Source organism: Sinohyriopsis cumingii, unplaced genomic scaffold (assembly GCF_028554795.1).
Source record: "Sinohyriopsis cumingii isolate HCF-2022 unplaced genomic scaffold, ASM2855479v2 utg001510l, whole genome shotgun sequence".
NCBI classification, from domain to species: domain Eukaryota; kingdom Metazoa; phylum Mollusca; class Bivalvia; order Unionida; family Unionidae; genus Sinohyriopsis; species Sinohyriopsis cumingii.
This window is the reverse complement of record NW_028316007.1, coordinates 1,071,705-1,088,713: the sequence shown is the minus strand read 5'-3', so window position 1 is coordinate 1,088,713 and position 17,009 is coordinate 1,071,705. Positions and strand designations below refer to the sequence as shown.

General features: G+C 34.6%; 1 protein-coding gene across 1 annotated transcript in view; it reads left to right on the top strand.

Annotated features, from left to right (window-relative positions):
* LOC149772399 (nucleolar protein 14-like) overlaps positions 1-17,009 on the top strand; it is a 125,278-nt gene that overhangs the window by 92,459 nt on the left and 15,810 nt on the right. Inside the window, exon 21 of the mRNA XM_089947871.1 lies at positions 865-1,023. Coding sequence (XP_089803997.1) covers positions 865-1,023 — 159 coding nt within the window. The remainder of the gene's footprint in view (positions 1-864; positions 1,024-17,009) is intronic.

The window sequence follows — 17,009 nt, the reverse complement described above, 5'->3', positions numbered from 1 at the left end:
TTTCATGAAGTAATGTTTGTGTCGATGCAGTTCTGAATGTTGTACAATCTATTCTCATTGGGCAGTTAAACAGATAAAAACTGACTTTATTTATTTATGATACATGTATAGTTATAAGGTAATCAGATTGACTGTACTTATTTATAATATAGATATAAACTAATAAAAATAAACAGATAAAGATTGAATTCACTTATTTATGGCATAGTTATATTGTAATAAACAGATGAAAATTTATTTTATTTATGATATATGATATAGTTATAAGGTAATAAAAGTAAACAGATCAAGATTATACTTGTTTACGATGATAGTTATAATGTAAACAGAAAGAGATTGACTTTACTTATTTATGGCATAGTTATAAGGTAATAAAAATAAACATAAAGATTGACTTCACTTGTGACATAATTTTAATGTAATAAAAATAAGCAGGTAAAGATTGTCTTTACTTATTTATGGCATAGTTATAATGTAATAAAAATAAACAAAGATTGACTTGTATAGTTATAATGTAATAAAATAAACAGATCAAAATTGTACTTATTTAAGATAGTTATAATATAAACAGATAAACATTGACTTTATTTATTTATGACAGTTATAAAGTAATAAAAATAAACAGATAAAGATTGGATTTGCTTATTTATGGCATAGTTATAATATAATAAAAATAAACAGAGCAAGGTTATACTTGTTTATAATGATAGTTATAATGTAAACAGATAAAGATTGACTTATTTATCGCATAGTTATAAGGTAATAAAAATAAACAGGTAAAGATTGACTTCACTTGTGTTATAATTTTAATATAATAAAAATAAAAAAACATTTGATGTTGTAATGTAATAATAATCATTGCAGGTTTGATGGAAAGAAAAACAAACAGAAAGGTACAAAGGACTTCACTGAGCATCAGAGGTTGGTCCACAAGCATAAGCGGGAACTGAAAGGGGCGATCCGTGAAATTAAAAAGGACAACCAGTTCCTTGCTAGACAAAAACTACAGAAACAGCTGTTACTGTAAGTTTGCATCTCTGTTCATGATGGTGATTTGCATTCGGACTGGAAGGCAGAGAAAATGTCTATTTACTCCCATTCATTAATCCATCCATCCTTAACAGTGATTTACTTCCATTCATTCATTCATCCATCCATCCATCCATCCATCCATTGTTACTCTTCATTGCTGTGAAAGTCAGTTGCATCCACATTCATCATGCAAGTAATCTTTTGGGGCAATTTTTAAAATTTTAAAACAGTTTTCATAGTAGCTTGAAATCTCTTGTTGTTTTCAGTACATCAGCTTTAAACTGAGCATTGATCTCAGTCCTAGGATCACAAATTAATGTATTCTTGAGAACAAAAATGAACAGGAAAGTTTGGAAACATGCCAGTATAAATTGTGTAACAGAATGTTTTTGTCAAGCTAATGAATTTGCAGATAGTTCATCTTTAAATTACATAATTTAAGTATCGAAACATGCATATGTGGGTAGTGTTTGCTAACACATCAACACATGAAAGGCTATATCATGGTGAGCGTGTTTGAGTCAGGTCAAGGAAGTATCATGGCTGCAAACATGGTCATATATGGGTACAATTCAGAGTCTGGCTTGTTAACAGACATTGCAACTCTGGATATATACTTGCCTGTACGTTCATGTTCTTTGTTTTGCTATAGTACATCAAAAAAGGCAAAGCTTGTCTCAAGATATATACAGGCCTGCTTTTCCACCTTTTGTGTGTTGTTATAGTACATCACACCAATGAAATATGCTAGCCTGCAAGTCCACCTTCTGTTTGTTGTTATAGTACATCACACCACTTTACAAATACTGACCTGCAAGTTCTCCTTCTGTGTGTTGTTATTGAACATCACACCAATGAAATATGCTAGCCTACAAGTCCATGTTTTGGGTGTTGTTATAGTGCATCACACCAATGAATATATGCTAGCCTACAAGTTCATGTTCATTGTATTGCTGTACATCACACAAGGGAAAGCTTGCAGATATAAACTTCTGGCTGATGGTGTATGTAAAGATTATTCACCTTTACTTCTATATCCTAGGGTACAGCCACCAGGTTGTAATTACCGTTAAACAGTGGCAGTTAATTTGTACATGTTTGCATGTATATAAGAAAGTTATAGTTCATAAGCATATACATGCTTTTTTTGGTTGAATTTCCAGCTCATCAGGTGGGATACTTGGTTAGATTTGTCAGATTTTTCTGGCTGTCTTGTTCTTCCTGTTGTCTCTTTGAACATCATGACTTCCTGTGGGCAAGGGAAGTAGAATAGGCTTGATACATACTCCTGCATGGCTTGTGTTCTGGCCATGGTTTCTACAACAATCATTTTCTTTTGTTTGCAGCCAAATTTTGGCCTGTGGATTGCAATTGGTAAAAACTTAAATCATTAAATCGAGTTTGATTTCAGCATTCTATCACGTTTAGAGTAGTTATGGGCCCTGTTTGTATTTAGAGAAGTTATGGGCCCTGTTTGCCCATTGAATTGACAGGTTTTTTTTGCAGCTTAACTAAGCTTTGTAACAATTTGGCATACAGTTTTATGTTCATGAGACTTGGAATAGTTTAATTTCAAGTTTTATACATAGTCATTTTAAAGAGTACGGCCCCATATTTCCCATCCCTCCATCATTTAGGAGAGTATGGTCCAGACTTTTTCATCCCTCTGTCATTTAGAAGAGTCATTTAGGAGAGTATGGCCCTACATGTCCCATCCCTCTGTCATTTAGGAGAGTATGGCCCCAGTTTGCTTATGGTTACTTTCCACAGCACAGCTGTGTTGATGAATCTTGCATATCAGCTAAAGTTGTCATGTACTTTTATGTTCATCAGATATTGGACGAGTTAAGATTTCCAGCATTCCATGTGATCAGTTGGAAGAGTTATGGCCCTTGAATTCCCATTTTCTCCAAACTTTGGTTTTCCTACAGGAATTCTTCTGTTTAAGGCCCTGCCATGCAAAATGTAAAGAGTACAGCCCTTTGTGAGAGTTGCCTATGTTTTTCAGGACTTTTTAAAGTTTAAAATCTCCCAAGTATTATTCATTTGTGAAATTAAATTCCCTTCCTGTGATTTCAAGAAGAATTTAAATGAGGAAGTTTCATTAAAAGAGAAAATTGAGGAACTGCTATGCTCTGGTACTACAGAATTTACAGACAGTTTGGCTTTGATGACATGACTTTATACAACACAATATGTTCATAAAACACTGTTGATTGAAGCCTGTTTCTGCAAACGATTATTTGGTCTCAGAAATGTGGTCTATTAAGACGTGGTCTATTTAGACATGTGCTTCTTCAGTACAGGTACTTTGGATCATATATAGCCAATATGGATTCAGATTTATCTCCTAATCCCAGTGGTATCATTGAAGAGGGGCTTTTAACTTTGTACAATTAAGATTCCTAACTAGTCACCTGTGGAAGGAAAAATGTCAGGAAGATGAGTAATCTTTTAAAACAGGTTCTCCTCAAAGACATTTTTCTTTCTATATCTTTAAAAATGCAGAACTAAAATTTCTTGTCACTTACGACAGATGGTCATGTGGAACAGGTGGTCATTAGTTCAGCTCTGACACAACTATCATGCAAGCCCATGTTCATTGTGTTGTTATGATTGGCCGATTGGTCTTAAGCCCCCACTGTTATGGATCATTGCCATCTTACCTCTATCTGCATATGTTCGAGTCTCAGGTTCAGCCAATGTGGGTATGTGAGAAAGCTTGTCAGTAGCTCTCATCGATCAGTGGTTCTCTCTGGGGTTTTTCACAGGTTCTTCTGCACCATTTATACTGGCTGCCATGTATAACCTGTCTTGTGCTGAAAAATGGCATTAAACCCTACAACACCACCACCACCAACAACAATAACAACAACAACCATCATACTCTACTGTCGGCTTAAAGGTGTAAAATATGTTTGATATTGTGTATCCTCCTAATGTTGGTTTCCACAAGACTTCAAAATTTGTTTGATTTTAACTAGGTTTGGCATGGGATGTGAGATTGATAAACTCTTTGAGTTTGATTCCAGCATTAAATAACATTTTTTACAGTGGTTATGGGTCCTGATTGCCGGTCATCCTGCCGTCAGTTGTTGTAATAAAACTTTAATAAGCTCCATTAGGTTTAAACCAAAATTGGCATGCAGCCTTATATTAATGTGACATTGAATTGAGTGTTGTACGATCTCATTTACTCAAGTTATGACCGCTGATATCTGATCTACCTAACTTTGTTTTCTGAAGCATACATTTGCCAAGGAGCAATGCATATCAGTTATGATGCACTAGTAAAACCTTAATTGGATATCTATTTATGCACAGTTGCAACCTTGAATTAGTTAGGATGTCATCATCATGCAATTATGAGACCTTGAACAAGTTGGATATATCTTGACAAATCATGCACTCATTAGAGCGTGAATGAGCTAGATATCAGTTATCATGCACTTGTGAAACCTTGAATGAGTTGGATATCTAGACAAGTTATGTACTCATGAGATGTTGAATAAGCTGGATATCAGTTATCATGTACTCGTGAGACTTTGAATGACCTAGATATAGTTATCATGCACTTGTGAGACCTTGAATGAGCTAGATATCAGTTATCATGCACTTGTGAGACCTTGAATGAGTTGGATATCTAGACAAGTTATGCACTCACAAGACATTGAATAAGCTGGATATTAGTTATCATGCACTTATGAGACCTTGAATGAGTTTCATCTCCATTATCATGCACCCATGAGACCTTGAATGAGTTGGATATCAGTTATCATGCACTTGTGAAACCTTGAATGAGTTGGATATCTAGACAAGTTTTGTACTCGTGAGACGTTGAATAAGTTGGATATCAGTTATCATGCGCTTGTAAGACCTTGAATGAGTTGGATATCTGGACAAGTTTTGTACTCGTGAGACTTTGAATAAGCTGGATATCAGTTATCATGCACTCGTGAGACTTTGAATGACCTAGATATAGTTATCATGCACTTGTGAGACCTTGAGTGACCTAGATATAGTTATCATGCACTTGTGAGACCTTGAATGAGTTGGATATCTAGACAAGTTTTGTACTCGTGAGACGTTGAATAAGCTGGATATCAGTTATCATGCGCTTATGAGACCTTGAATGAGTTGGATATCTAGACAAGTTTTGTACTCGTGAGACGTTGAATAAGCTGGGTATCAGTTATTATGCACTTGTGAGACCTTGACTGACCTAGATATGGTTATCATGCACTTGTGAGACCTTGAATGAGCTAGATATCAGTTATCATGCACTTGTGAGACCTTGAATGAGTTGGATATCTAGACAAGTTATGCACTCACGAGACATTGAATAAGCTGGATATTAGTTATCATGCACTTATGAGACCTTGAATGAGTTTCATCTCCATTATCATGCACCCATGAGACCTTGAATGAGTTGTATATCAGTTATCATGCACTCGAGAGACCTTGAATGAGTTGCATACAAATTATCTTGCACTTATGAGACCCTGAATAAGTTAGTTATCTAGCATTTCTTTTGTTTTCCATCACAGGTTCTTCTGTTTAAGGTCATTCTATGCAAATTATTTGATGTACTCATTAATTACTACTTGCTATTGTTGCCTTTGTTTTCAGTCATTTCAGCAGGTGTTTATTTGTTTTTACCTGCTTCAAGAGTATTGTCTCCGAACACACACTGTTTTTCAGCACAGGCCTTTTTGAGCATATATATCCAATATGGACTCAATGTTTCTTTCCCCTTAAGCCAAAAAGAAGGGCTCTTAGTTTGTAAAAGTTCGTAATTTAAGACTACTTGACTAGTCACCAGTTGATCATTTAATACATCTACATTATTAACTATTATGAATGGAATTAAATTTTGTGGTATTTATTAAGGACAGGTGTTCCTCCAATCCAGGTCTCTGTGAATTTCTACAATTGCTGTATGAAATACAGAAGTAACGTTAATGCTTTCTTATGACATGTTGACATGTAGAAGTATTGGTCTTTAGTAGTTTAAGACAACTAGCATGTTGAGGTGTTGTTGTGGTACAACATACTGGTCAAAGTTTGCATACATTACGTTTTGGTTGATAAGGGATGGTCTATGATTACCATTTCGTCCACCTTTGGACTTCTGCCAGACATTATCCATGTATCTAGAGCACAACTATCTGGTATTGTTGCTGTACAAGCTCGACAGTTATTTACTGTGTCATAATGTCATAGTATTTTCATGAGGCAATATATATGCTTCTGTTAACAGAATTGCCAACCATAACAGTTTTGGCAGATTCATTCCTATTTTTAATCTCCATCTAAGCCATTATGATCACTCTCTCAGCCTTATTTATGTTCAGACAGAATTGTATATCAACAAAATGCAATTTGAAAACCAATGTATCAAAATCTGACTTGAAGAAAATGTCATTCAAGGTAGCTAGAAGTTCTGAGCTGAGTGTGTCCTGAATTTGCTTTCTTTCTCTTATTCTCCTCACCCCCAGCCACCATAGTTTTGAAAGACATTAGTTGTACACCTTGAATACGTTCACCTGGATGTCAAGACCAGATCCATGGTGGTTATTTTCTACATGTAAATCAGAATAGAGTAGTTGTATAAGCATATACTTGACTTTATTGGTGGAGTTTACAGCTCATCTGGTGGTATACTTCTTGTTTGACCTTTGAGTTCAAAGATGACCTTGAAATCACTAACTGGTTTGATGTCTGGGTGTATGTGAGTTGCTAATAATGATTACATTGCTGTTTTTTTTGTTTCTGATTGTAGATTACACATCAAGATATTATTTTCTGTGGATAACCAAATTTACTTGATTCCTTGATTTTGACCCTAACAAATTCCAGACACAAATTTTGTTTACAGTTTGATGGAAATCTCAGTCAAGATGAGCCTCATCCCAGTCTTCATATTGTGACTTCTGTTTTTATATTAGGGTTGATTATATCAGAATTGCTCATTCCTATCTCAAACATCCAAAGTGGAATGAATCTTAAAGTTATGTTTCATTTATTTTAAAATCTGGGAATATATATTTATTTAAATTATTCATTGGAATTACAAAGTACTCTTTACTTTAAGACTAAATCACTATTTTGAGATTATTGAGAATTGTTTTAGGGACATTTTGGATTATATCATTGTGATACATCAAGACTTTTAGCACATATCCACTATTCCAGGCTACTGGCACACCAGCTTATTCAAGATGTAGTTCATTCCGAACATCATGAGTTCATTCAGTATACTGTATACTTTTGGACTTTTCATCAAACTTTTAAGTTGGTTTTTTTAAATAGATTTTTTTCACAATACTGCAAGTTTTTTTCCTCAAATTTTCACATTCTGTCCAAGGGAAAGAAATTATTTGTTGAATTTTCCGTAACCTTGTTGGTTTTGGCTCTTTTCTGTTTCTTAGGTTAAGACCATAGTGTTGTACCACTATTAAGACAGGTGGTCTTCAAAATTCAAGGTCTCTATGTACATCTACAGTTACTGAACAAAATACAGAAGTATTTGCTTTATTGTGACATGTAGAAGCAATGATCTTAGTAAGTTTAACAAAACTAGCGTGCAGACTCATGTTGAGCATGTTGTTATGGTACAACATACTTGTCAAAGTTTGCATACATTAAGTTCTGGCTGATAAGGGATGGTGTATGATGTACCATTTCATCCACCTTTGGACTTCTGCCAGACATCACCTCTGTATCTGCAAAACAGTTATCTGGTATTGTTGATCAGAATGGAATTCATTCAGACCACTGAATTTATTCAAAGAACTCTAGTAGTTTTTTTTTTACTTTTGATGCAACTTAGAAGTCGGTTTTTATATTCACAATACTGTAAGTTCTTTTTAAATTTTCACATTCTGTCCAAGGGAAAGAAAATATTTGTTGAATTTTCCAGAACCTTGTTGGTTTTGGCTCTTTTCTGTTTCTTAGGTTAAGACCATAGTGTTGTGCCACTATTAAGACAGGTGGTCTTCAAAATTCAAGGTCTCTATGTACATCTGCAGTTACTGAATAAAATAAGAACTATATGCTGTCTTGTGACATGTAGAAGCAATGATCTTAGTAAGTTTAACAAAACTAGCGTGCAGACTCATGTTGAGCATGTTGTTATGGTACAACATACTTGTCAAAGTTTGCATACATTAAGTTCTGGCTGATAAGGGATGGTGTATGATGTACCATTTCATCCACCTTTGGACTTCTGCCAGACATCACCTCTGTATCTGCAAAACAGTTATCTGGTATTGTTGATCTATGATTTTGACAGTCATTTCCAGTGTCACAATGTCATAGTTTTATGATGAGGTGTAATATGCTTCTGTTAACAGAAATGCCAACCATTACAGTTTTGGCAGATTCATTCTTATTTTTAATCTCCATCTAAGCCATTATGATCACTGTCAGTCTAATTTTCTGGTCAGACAGAATTGTATATCAACAAAATGCAATTTGAAAACCAGTGTATCAAAATCTGACTTGAAGAAAATGTCATTCAATGTAGCTAGAAGTTCAGAGCTGGGTGTGTCCCAAATTTGAGATGCCTGAAAGCGGAGTGATATTTCATCTTTTTCATCTCATTTGGTTTCTTTCTCTTATTCTCCTCACCCCGAGCCACCATTGTTCTGAAAGTCATTACTTGTACACCTAGGGTACATTCACCTGGATGTCAAGACCCGGTCCAAGGTGGTTATTTTCTACGTATAAATCAGAATATAGTAGTTTTATAAGCATATGCTTGACTTTATTGGTGGAGTTTACAGGTCATCTGGTGGTATACTTCTTGTTTGTTCTTTGAGTTCAAAGATGACCTAGACATCACTAACTGGTTTGATGTCTGGGTGTATGTGAGTTGCTAATAATGATTACATTGCTGTTTTTTGTTTTTGATTGTAGATTATACATTAGGATATTATTTTCTGTGGATAACCAAGTTTACTTGGTTCTGAGTTCTAGATGAAGCCTTGATTCTGACCCTAACAAATTCCAGACACAAATTTTGTTTACAGTTTGATGGAAATCTCAGTCAAGATGAGCCTCATCCCAGTCTTCATATTGTGACTTCTGTTTTTATATTAGGGTTGATTATATCAGAATTACTCAATCCTATCTCAAACATCCAAAGCGGAATGAATCTTAAAGTTATGTTTCATTTTTTTTAAATCTGGGAATATGTATTTATTTAAATTATTAATTGGAATTACAAAGTACTCATTACTTTAAGACTAAATCACTATTTTGAGATTATTGAGAATTGATTTAGGGACATTTTGGATTATATCATTGTGATACATCAAGACTTTTAGTGCATATCCACTATTCCAGGCTATGGGTACACCAGCTCATTCAAGATGTAGTTCATTCCGAACATCATGAGTTCATTCAGTATACTCTATACTTCTGGACTTTTCATCAAACTTTTAAATTGTTTTTTTTTTTTAATAGATTTTATTCACAATACTGTAAGTTTTTTTCCTCAAATTTTCACATTCTATCCAAGGGAAAGAAATTATTTGTTGAATTTTCTGTAACCTTGTTGGTTTTGGCTCTTTTCTGTTTCTTAGGTTAAGACCATAGTGCATAGCTGCCAACCCTCACGAATTTGGTGTGAATTTCACGACTTTTTCAGCGATTCACGGATTCACGCCGCAATCAAAAAATTCACGAATTCTCCAATCCTCAATTATTTTAAATCTTTAATAAAATAACCGATTTCCCGTTAAGCGCTAGTCGTGATATTCGCAGTTGCCGAAACGGTCCGGTACTGCTGGTTGCGATATTAGTAGATCTACAGCCGATTAGTACAGTTGGCCCGGTAGCAAGCATTTTAGCCTATTTTAATCTATATGTATAAGAGTAGTTTTACAAATGCTTTTGAGAGAAACTGGGGCCTAACCGGAATTTTGCTCCGCGCATGCGTCACCAACACTGATTTGAGTTACGGCTCAGCATCTCGTGTACGATTTAGAAAATGTCTTCACCACCAAGAAAAAAAGTGAAGTTTATTTTGGAATATATCAAAAATTGGCCGTGCATTCTGCCATTAAACATTGATATTCATCATGCTTTTTGCACTCAGTGTGCCGTCGCAGAGACGATGTGAGAAAGTACGTCGGTTGCAAAAAGACACGTAGAAGTTGGGAAAATTAAAAATTCGCAGATTTCAGCTCTGGAATATTTTAAACAATTGGCAGAAAAAATGCAGGCTACCAACGCTGAAGCATTATTTGTGAGTTTTCTTGTCGAACACAATCTACCTTTATCAGCTGGAGACCATGCTAAACATTTGTTCTGACAAATGTTGCCGGATTCGAAAATCGATTCCAAATTTTCCTGTGGAAGGACCAAAAGTGCTGCAGCTCCTGTGCATTCCTCACAGCAACAGTGACAGCGAAAGTGTATTTTCTCTGGTGAGGAAAAATAAGACTTTAGGGCCTCCTTAGCTGCAGAAAGTTTGTCAGTAATTTTAGTCGCCAAGATCAACCAGCCGGCAAGAAGTCTGAACTGTTTAGAAAACAAATTTATGATCAAGCAGTTGAGGAAGTTCATGTCTGCCACAGTATCATGTCTTGATAAATAAATCTTTCTGCATATATGTAGTGTTTTAGTTTTATATTGCGAACTTGATATAGTGTAGTATTGACGGTCAGAGTGGATGGAGTTATTGTCATGGTATTTTTCACGAATTCTTGTCCAAATTCACGACTTTTTATCCCTGTTTTCACTAATTGTGAGCCTGGAAGGTTGGCAGCTATGATAGTGTTGTACCACTATTAAGACAGGTGGTCTTCAGAATTCAAGGTCTCTATGTACATCTACAGTTACTGAATAAAATACAGAAGTATATGCTTTCTTGTGACATGTAGAAGCAATGATCTTAGTAAGTTTAACAAAACTAGCGTGCAGACTCATGTTGAGCATGTTGTTATGGTACAACATACTTGTCAAAGTTTGCATACATTAAGTTCTGGCTGATAAGGGATGGTGTATGATGTACCATTTCATCCACCTTTGGACTTCTGCCAGACATCACCTCTGTATCTGCAAAACAGTTATCTGGTATTGTTGATCTACAATTTTGACAGTCATTTCCAGTGTCACAATGTCACTGTTTTATGTTAACAGAAATGCCAACCATTACAGTTTTGGCAGATTCATTCTTATTTTTAATCTCCATCTAAGCCGTTATGATCACTCTGTCAGTTTAATTTATGGTCAGACAGAATTGTATATCAACAAAATGCAATTTGAAAACCAATGTATCAAAATCTGGCTTGAACTTGAATAAAATGTCATTCAGGGTAGCTAGAAGTTCAGAGCTGGGTGTGTCCTGAATTAAAGATGCCTGAAAGTGGAGTGACATTTCATGTTTTTCGTCTCATTTGGTTTCTTTCTCCTATTCTCCTCACCCTGAGCCACCATTGTTCTGAAAGTCATTACTTGTACACCTAGGGTACATTCACCTGGATGTCAAGACCCGGTCCAAGGTGGGTTTTTTCTACATGTAAATCAGAATATAGTAGTTTTATAAACATATACTTGACTTTATTGGTGGAGTTTACAGGTCATCTGGTGGTATACTTGTTTGTCCTTTGAATTCAAAGATGACCTTGACATCACTAACTGGTTTGATGTCTGGGTGTATGTGAGTTGCTAATAATGATTACATTGCTGTTTTTTGTTTTTGATTGTAGATTATACATTAGGATATTATTTTCTGTGGATAACCAAGTTTACTTGGTTCTGAGTTCTAGATGAAGCCTTGATTCTGACCCTAACAAATTCCAGACACAAATTTTGTTTACAGTTTGATGGAAATCTCAGTCAAGATGAGCCTCATCCCAGTCTTCATATTGTGACTTCTGTTTTTATATTAGTGTTGATTATGTCAGAATTACTCATTCCTATCCCAAACATCAAAAGCGGAATGAGTCTTAAAGTTATGTTTCATTTTTTTAAATCTGGGAATATATATTTATTTAAATTATTAATTGGAATTACAAAGTACTCTTTACTTTAAGACTAAATCACTATTTTGAGATTATTGAGAATTGATTTAGGGACATTTTGGATTATATCATTGTGATACATCAAGACTTTTAGTGCATATCCACTATTCCAGGCTATGGGTACAACAGCTCATTCAAGATGTAGTTCATTCCGAACATCATGAGTTCATTCAGTATACTCTATACTTTTGGACTTTTCATCAGACTTTTAAATTGTTTTTTTTTTTTATATAGATTTTATTCACAATACTGTAAGGTTTTTTTGTCAAATTTTCACATTCTATCCAAGGGAAATAAAATATTTGTTGATTTTTCCGTAACCTTGTTGGTTTTGGCTCTTTTCTGTTTTTTAGGTTAAGACCATAGTGTTGTACCACTATTAAGACAGGTGGTCTTCAGAATTCATGGTCTCTATGTACATCTACAGTTACTGAATAAAATAAGAAGTATATGTTTTATTGTGACATGTAGAAGCAATGATCTTAGTAAATTTAACAAAACTAGCGTGCAGACTCATGTTGAGCATGTTGTTATGGTACAACATACTTGTCAAAGTTTGCATACGTTCTGGCTGATAAGGGATGGTGTATGATGTACCATTTCATCCACCTTTGGACTTCTGCCAGACATCACCTCTGTATCTGCAAAACAGTTATGTGGTATTGTTGATCAGGATGGAACTCATTCAGACCACTAAATTCATTCAAAATACTCTAGAAGTTTTGTACTTTCGATGCAACTTATAAGTTTTTTTTTATTCACAATACTCTAAGTTCTTTTTTCAAATTTTCACATTCTATCCAAGGGAAAGAAATTATTTGGTGAATTTTCTAGAACCTTGTTGGTTTTGGGTCTTCTTTGTTAGGTTTTAAGACCGTAGAGTCGTACCACTATTGGGGGCGCTCACCAGTTAATATGTACTTTTGGGAGAGTGACGTATGTAAGGTGAAGTAGTTCACATTTAAAACATGCACAATGGAGAGAATCTTGGCATACTTCTATGCTGCATTAATGTAATGTGGATGATATTTCTTTGGATATTGTACTTTTGGAAATTTTACATGATTTATGCACACTGCTAGCTAAAATGACTGCTCCCTTGTGTTAAAAAATCAGCATGAATTAGTCTAAAGTACACTATACATAGCAGCTATTAAAATAGGGAAAATGAATTTTACCAAACAAGACAATACCAGCTTCTGAAAGTGCAATGAATGAATTACCAAATATATAAAATGTAAAAAAAAGTTATTGGCTCTTTTTTATACAATTTACCTCTGAAGTTCAGGAAGTGAAAATGACCAAGTAGAGCTAGCACTTTTTTGAAAGGTGCACATCTGAAGTAAGGCCAAGCTCTATACTCTATAACCCATAGTACACCCATCAATCATACACCAAAATAAAGGGAATTAAAGGTTCTTTGAATTAAACCTAAGATATACAAGGTCTTTTTTAAATAGCCAGTATAACCAGTGAGGAAAGCCAGGGAAATTCTTTTTCTTTAAAATCTTAACCTATGCAGAATACGAAACTGTAGAGCACCACCATTAAGACAGGTGGTCTTCAAAATTCAATGTCTCTGTGTACATGTACAATTACTGAATAAAATACAGAAGTATATGCTGTCTTGTGACATGTAGAAGCAGTGATCTTTAGTACAGTTTAACAAAACTAGCATGCAGACTCATGTTGAGCATGTTGTTATGGTACAACATACTTGTCAAAGTTTGCATACATTAAGTTCTGGCTGATAAGGGATGGTGTATGATGTACTATTTCATCCACCTTTGGACTTCTGCCAGACTTTACCTCTGTATCTGCAAAAACAGTTATCTGGTATTGTTGATCAGAATGGAATTCATTCAGACCACTGAATTTATTCAAAATACTCGAATTTTTTTTTACTTTTGATGCAGTTTAGAAGCCGGTTTTTATATTCACAATACTGTAAGTTCTTTTTAAATTTTCAAATTCTGTCCAAGGGAAAGAAAATATTTGTTGAATTTTCCAGAACCTTGTTGGTTTTGGCTCTTTTCTGTTTCTTAGGTTAAGACCATAGTGTTGTACCACTGTTAAGACAGGTGGTCTTCAAAATTCATGGTCTCTATGTACATCTACAGTTACTGAATAAAATAAGAAGTATATGCTTTATTGTGACATGTAGAAGCAATGATCTTAGTAAGTTTAACAAAACTAGCGTGCAGACTCATGTTGAGCATGTTGTTATGGTACAACATACTTGTCAAAGTTTGCATACATTAAGTTCTGGCTGATAAGGGATGGTGTATGATGTACCATTTCATCCACCTTTGGACTTCTGCCAGACATTACCTCTGTATCTGCAAAAACAGTGTTCTGGTATTGTTGATCAGGATGGAACTCATTCAGACCACTAAATTCATTCAAAATACTCTAGAAGTTTTGTACTTTCGATGCAACTTGTAAGTTTTTTTTAAATTTACAATACTGTAAGTTCTTTTTCAAATTTTCACATTCTATCCAAGGGAAAGAAATTATTTGGTGAATTTACCCGAACCTTGTTGGTTTTGACTCTTTTCTGTTTCTTAGATTAAGACCATAGTGGTGTACCACTATTAAGACAGGTGGTCTTCAAAATTCAAGGTCTCTTTGTAAATCTACAATTACTGAATAAAATGCAGAAGTATATGCTTTCTTGTGACATATAGAAGCAATGATCTTTAGTACAGTTTAACACAACTAGCATGCAAGCTCATATTCATTGTGTTGTTATGGTACAACATACTTGTCAAAGTTTGCATACATTAAGTTCTGGCTGATAAGGGATGGTGTATGATGTACCATTTCATCCACCTTTGGACTTCTGCCAGACATTACCTCTGTATCTGCAAGACAGTTATCTGGTATTGTTGGTGTACAATTTTGACAGTTATTTACTGTGTCATAATGTCATAGTTTTATGATGAGGCATAATATGTGTCTGTTTACAGAAATGCCATCCATTACAGTTTTGGCAGATTCATTCTTATTTTTAATCTCCATCTAAGCCATTATGATCACTCTGTCAGTCTAATTTTCTGGTCAGACAGAATTGTATATCAACAAAATGCAATTTGAAAACCAATGTATCAAAATCTGATTTGAAGAAAATGTCATTCTAAGCTCTTTTCCGGTAATTATGTTAGTGGAGTACGTCTTTAAGTTGTGTTCCGTTTTCAGTTTTAGAGGGTTTAGTCATTTAAAATATTCACTGGAATTATGAATTGCTCATGTTATTTAGAACTAAATTACTTTTGGAATTTTGTGAATTCATTTAAAGACATTTTGGATTATATCATTGTAATACATCAAGATTTTTACCACATCTTCACCATTCCAGTCTGTTGGTACATCAGCACATGCAAAATTCAGAACACCACTGGAATTCATTAGTATACTCTGTACTTTTGGACTTGTGATGGAAATTCAGAACACCACTGGAATTCATTAGTATACTCTGTACTTTTGGATTTGTGATGAAAATTCAGAACACCACTGGAATTCATTAGTATAATCTGTACTTTTGGGCTTGTGATGGAAATTCAGAACACCACTGGAATTCATTAGTATACTCTGTACTTTTGGGCTTGTGATGGAAATTCAGAACACCACTGGAATTCATTAGTATACTCTATACTTTTGGACTTGTGATGGAACTTTTAAGTTTTATTTTTAAAAAACTTAATTCACAATACTGCAAGTTATATTTGAAATTGAATTGTTGAATTTTCCCAAAATTTGTTGAGTTTTGCTCTTTTCTGTTACATAGTTTAAGACCATAGAGTCATAACTCTGTTAAGACAGGTGGTCTTCACAGTTCCAGGTCTCTGTAAATATACAATTACTGTATAAAAATACAGAAGTGAAGTTTATGCTTTCTTGTGACATGTTGGCATGTAGAAGTATTGGCTTTTAGTACAGTTTGACACAACTAGCGTGCAGACTCATGTTGAGCATGTTGTTATGGTACAACATACTTGTCAAAGTTTGCATACATTAAGTTCTGGCTGATAAGGGATGGTGTATGATGTACCATTTCATCCACCTTTGGACTTCTGCCAGACATTACCTCTGTATCTGCAAAAACAGTTATCTGGTATTGTTGATCAGAATGGAATTCATTCAGACCACTGAATTTATTCAAAATACTCGAATTTTTTTTTACTTTTGATGCAACTTAGAAGTCGGTTTTTATATTCACAATACTGTAAGTTCTTTTTAAATTTTCACATTCTGTCCAAGGGAAAGAAAATATTTGTTGAATTTTCCAGAACCTTGTTGGTTTTGGCTCTTTTCTGTTTCTTAGGTTAAGACCATAGTGTTGTGCCACTATTAAGACAGGTGGTCTTCAAAATTCAAGGTCTCTATGTACATCTGCAGTTACTGAATAAAATAAGAACTATATGCTGTCTTGTGACATGTAGAAGCAATGGTCTTTAGTACAGTTCGACACAACTAGCGTGCAGACTCATGTTGAGGATGTTGTTATGGTATAACATACTTATCAAAGATTACATACATTAAGTTCTGGCTGGTAAGGGATGGTGTATGATGTACCATTTCATCCACCTTTGGACTTCTGCCAGACATTACCTCTGTATCTGCAGAAACAGTGTTCTGGTATTGTTGATCAGGATGGAACTCATTCAGACCACTAAATTCATTCAAAATACTCTAGAAGTTTTGTACTTTCGATGCAACTTATAAGTTTTTTTTAAAATTTACAATACTGTAAGTTCTTTTTCAAATTTTCACATTCTATCCAAGGGAAAGAAATTATTTGGTGAATTTACCCGAACCTTGTTGGTTTTGGCTCTTTTCTGTTTCTTAGGTTAAGACCATAGTGTTGTACCACTATTAAGACAGGTGGTCTTCAAAATTCATGGTCTCTATGTACATCTACAGTTACTGAATAAAATACAGAAG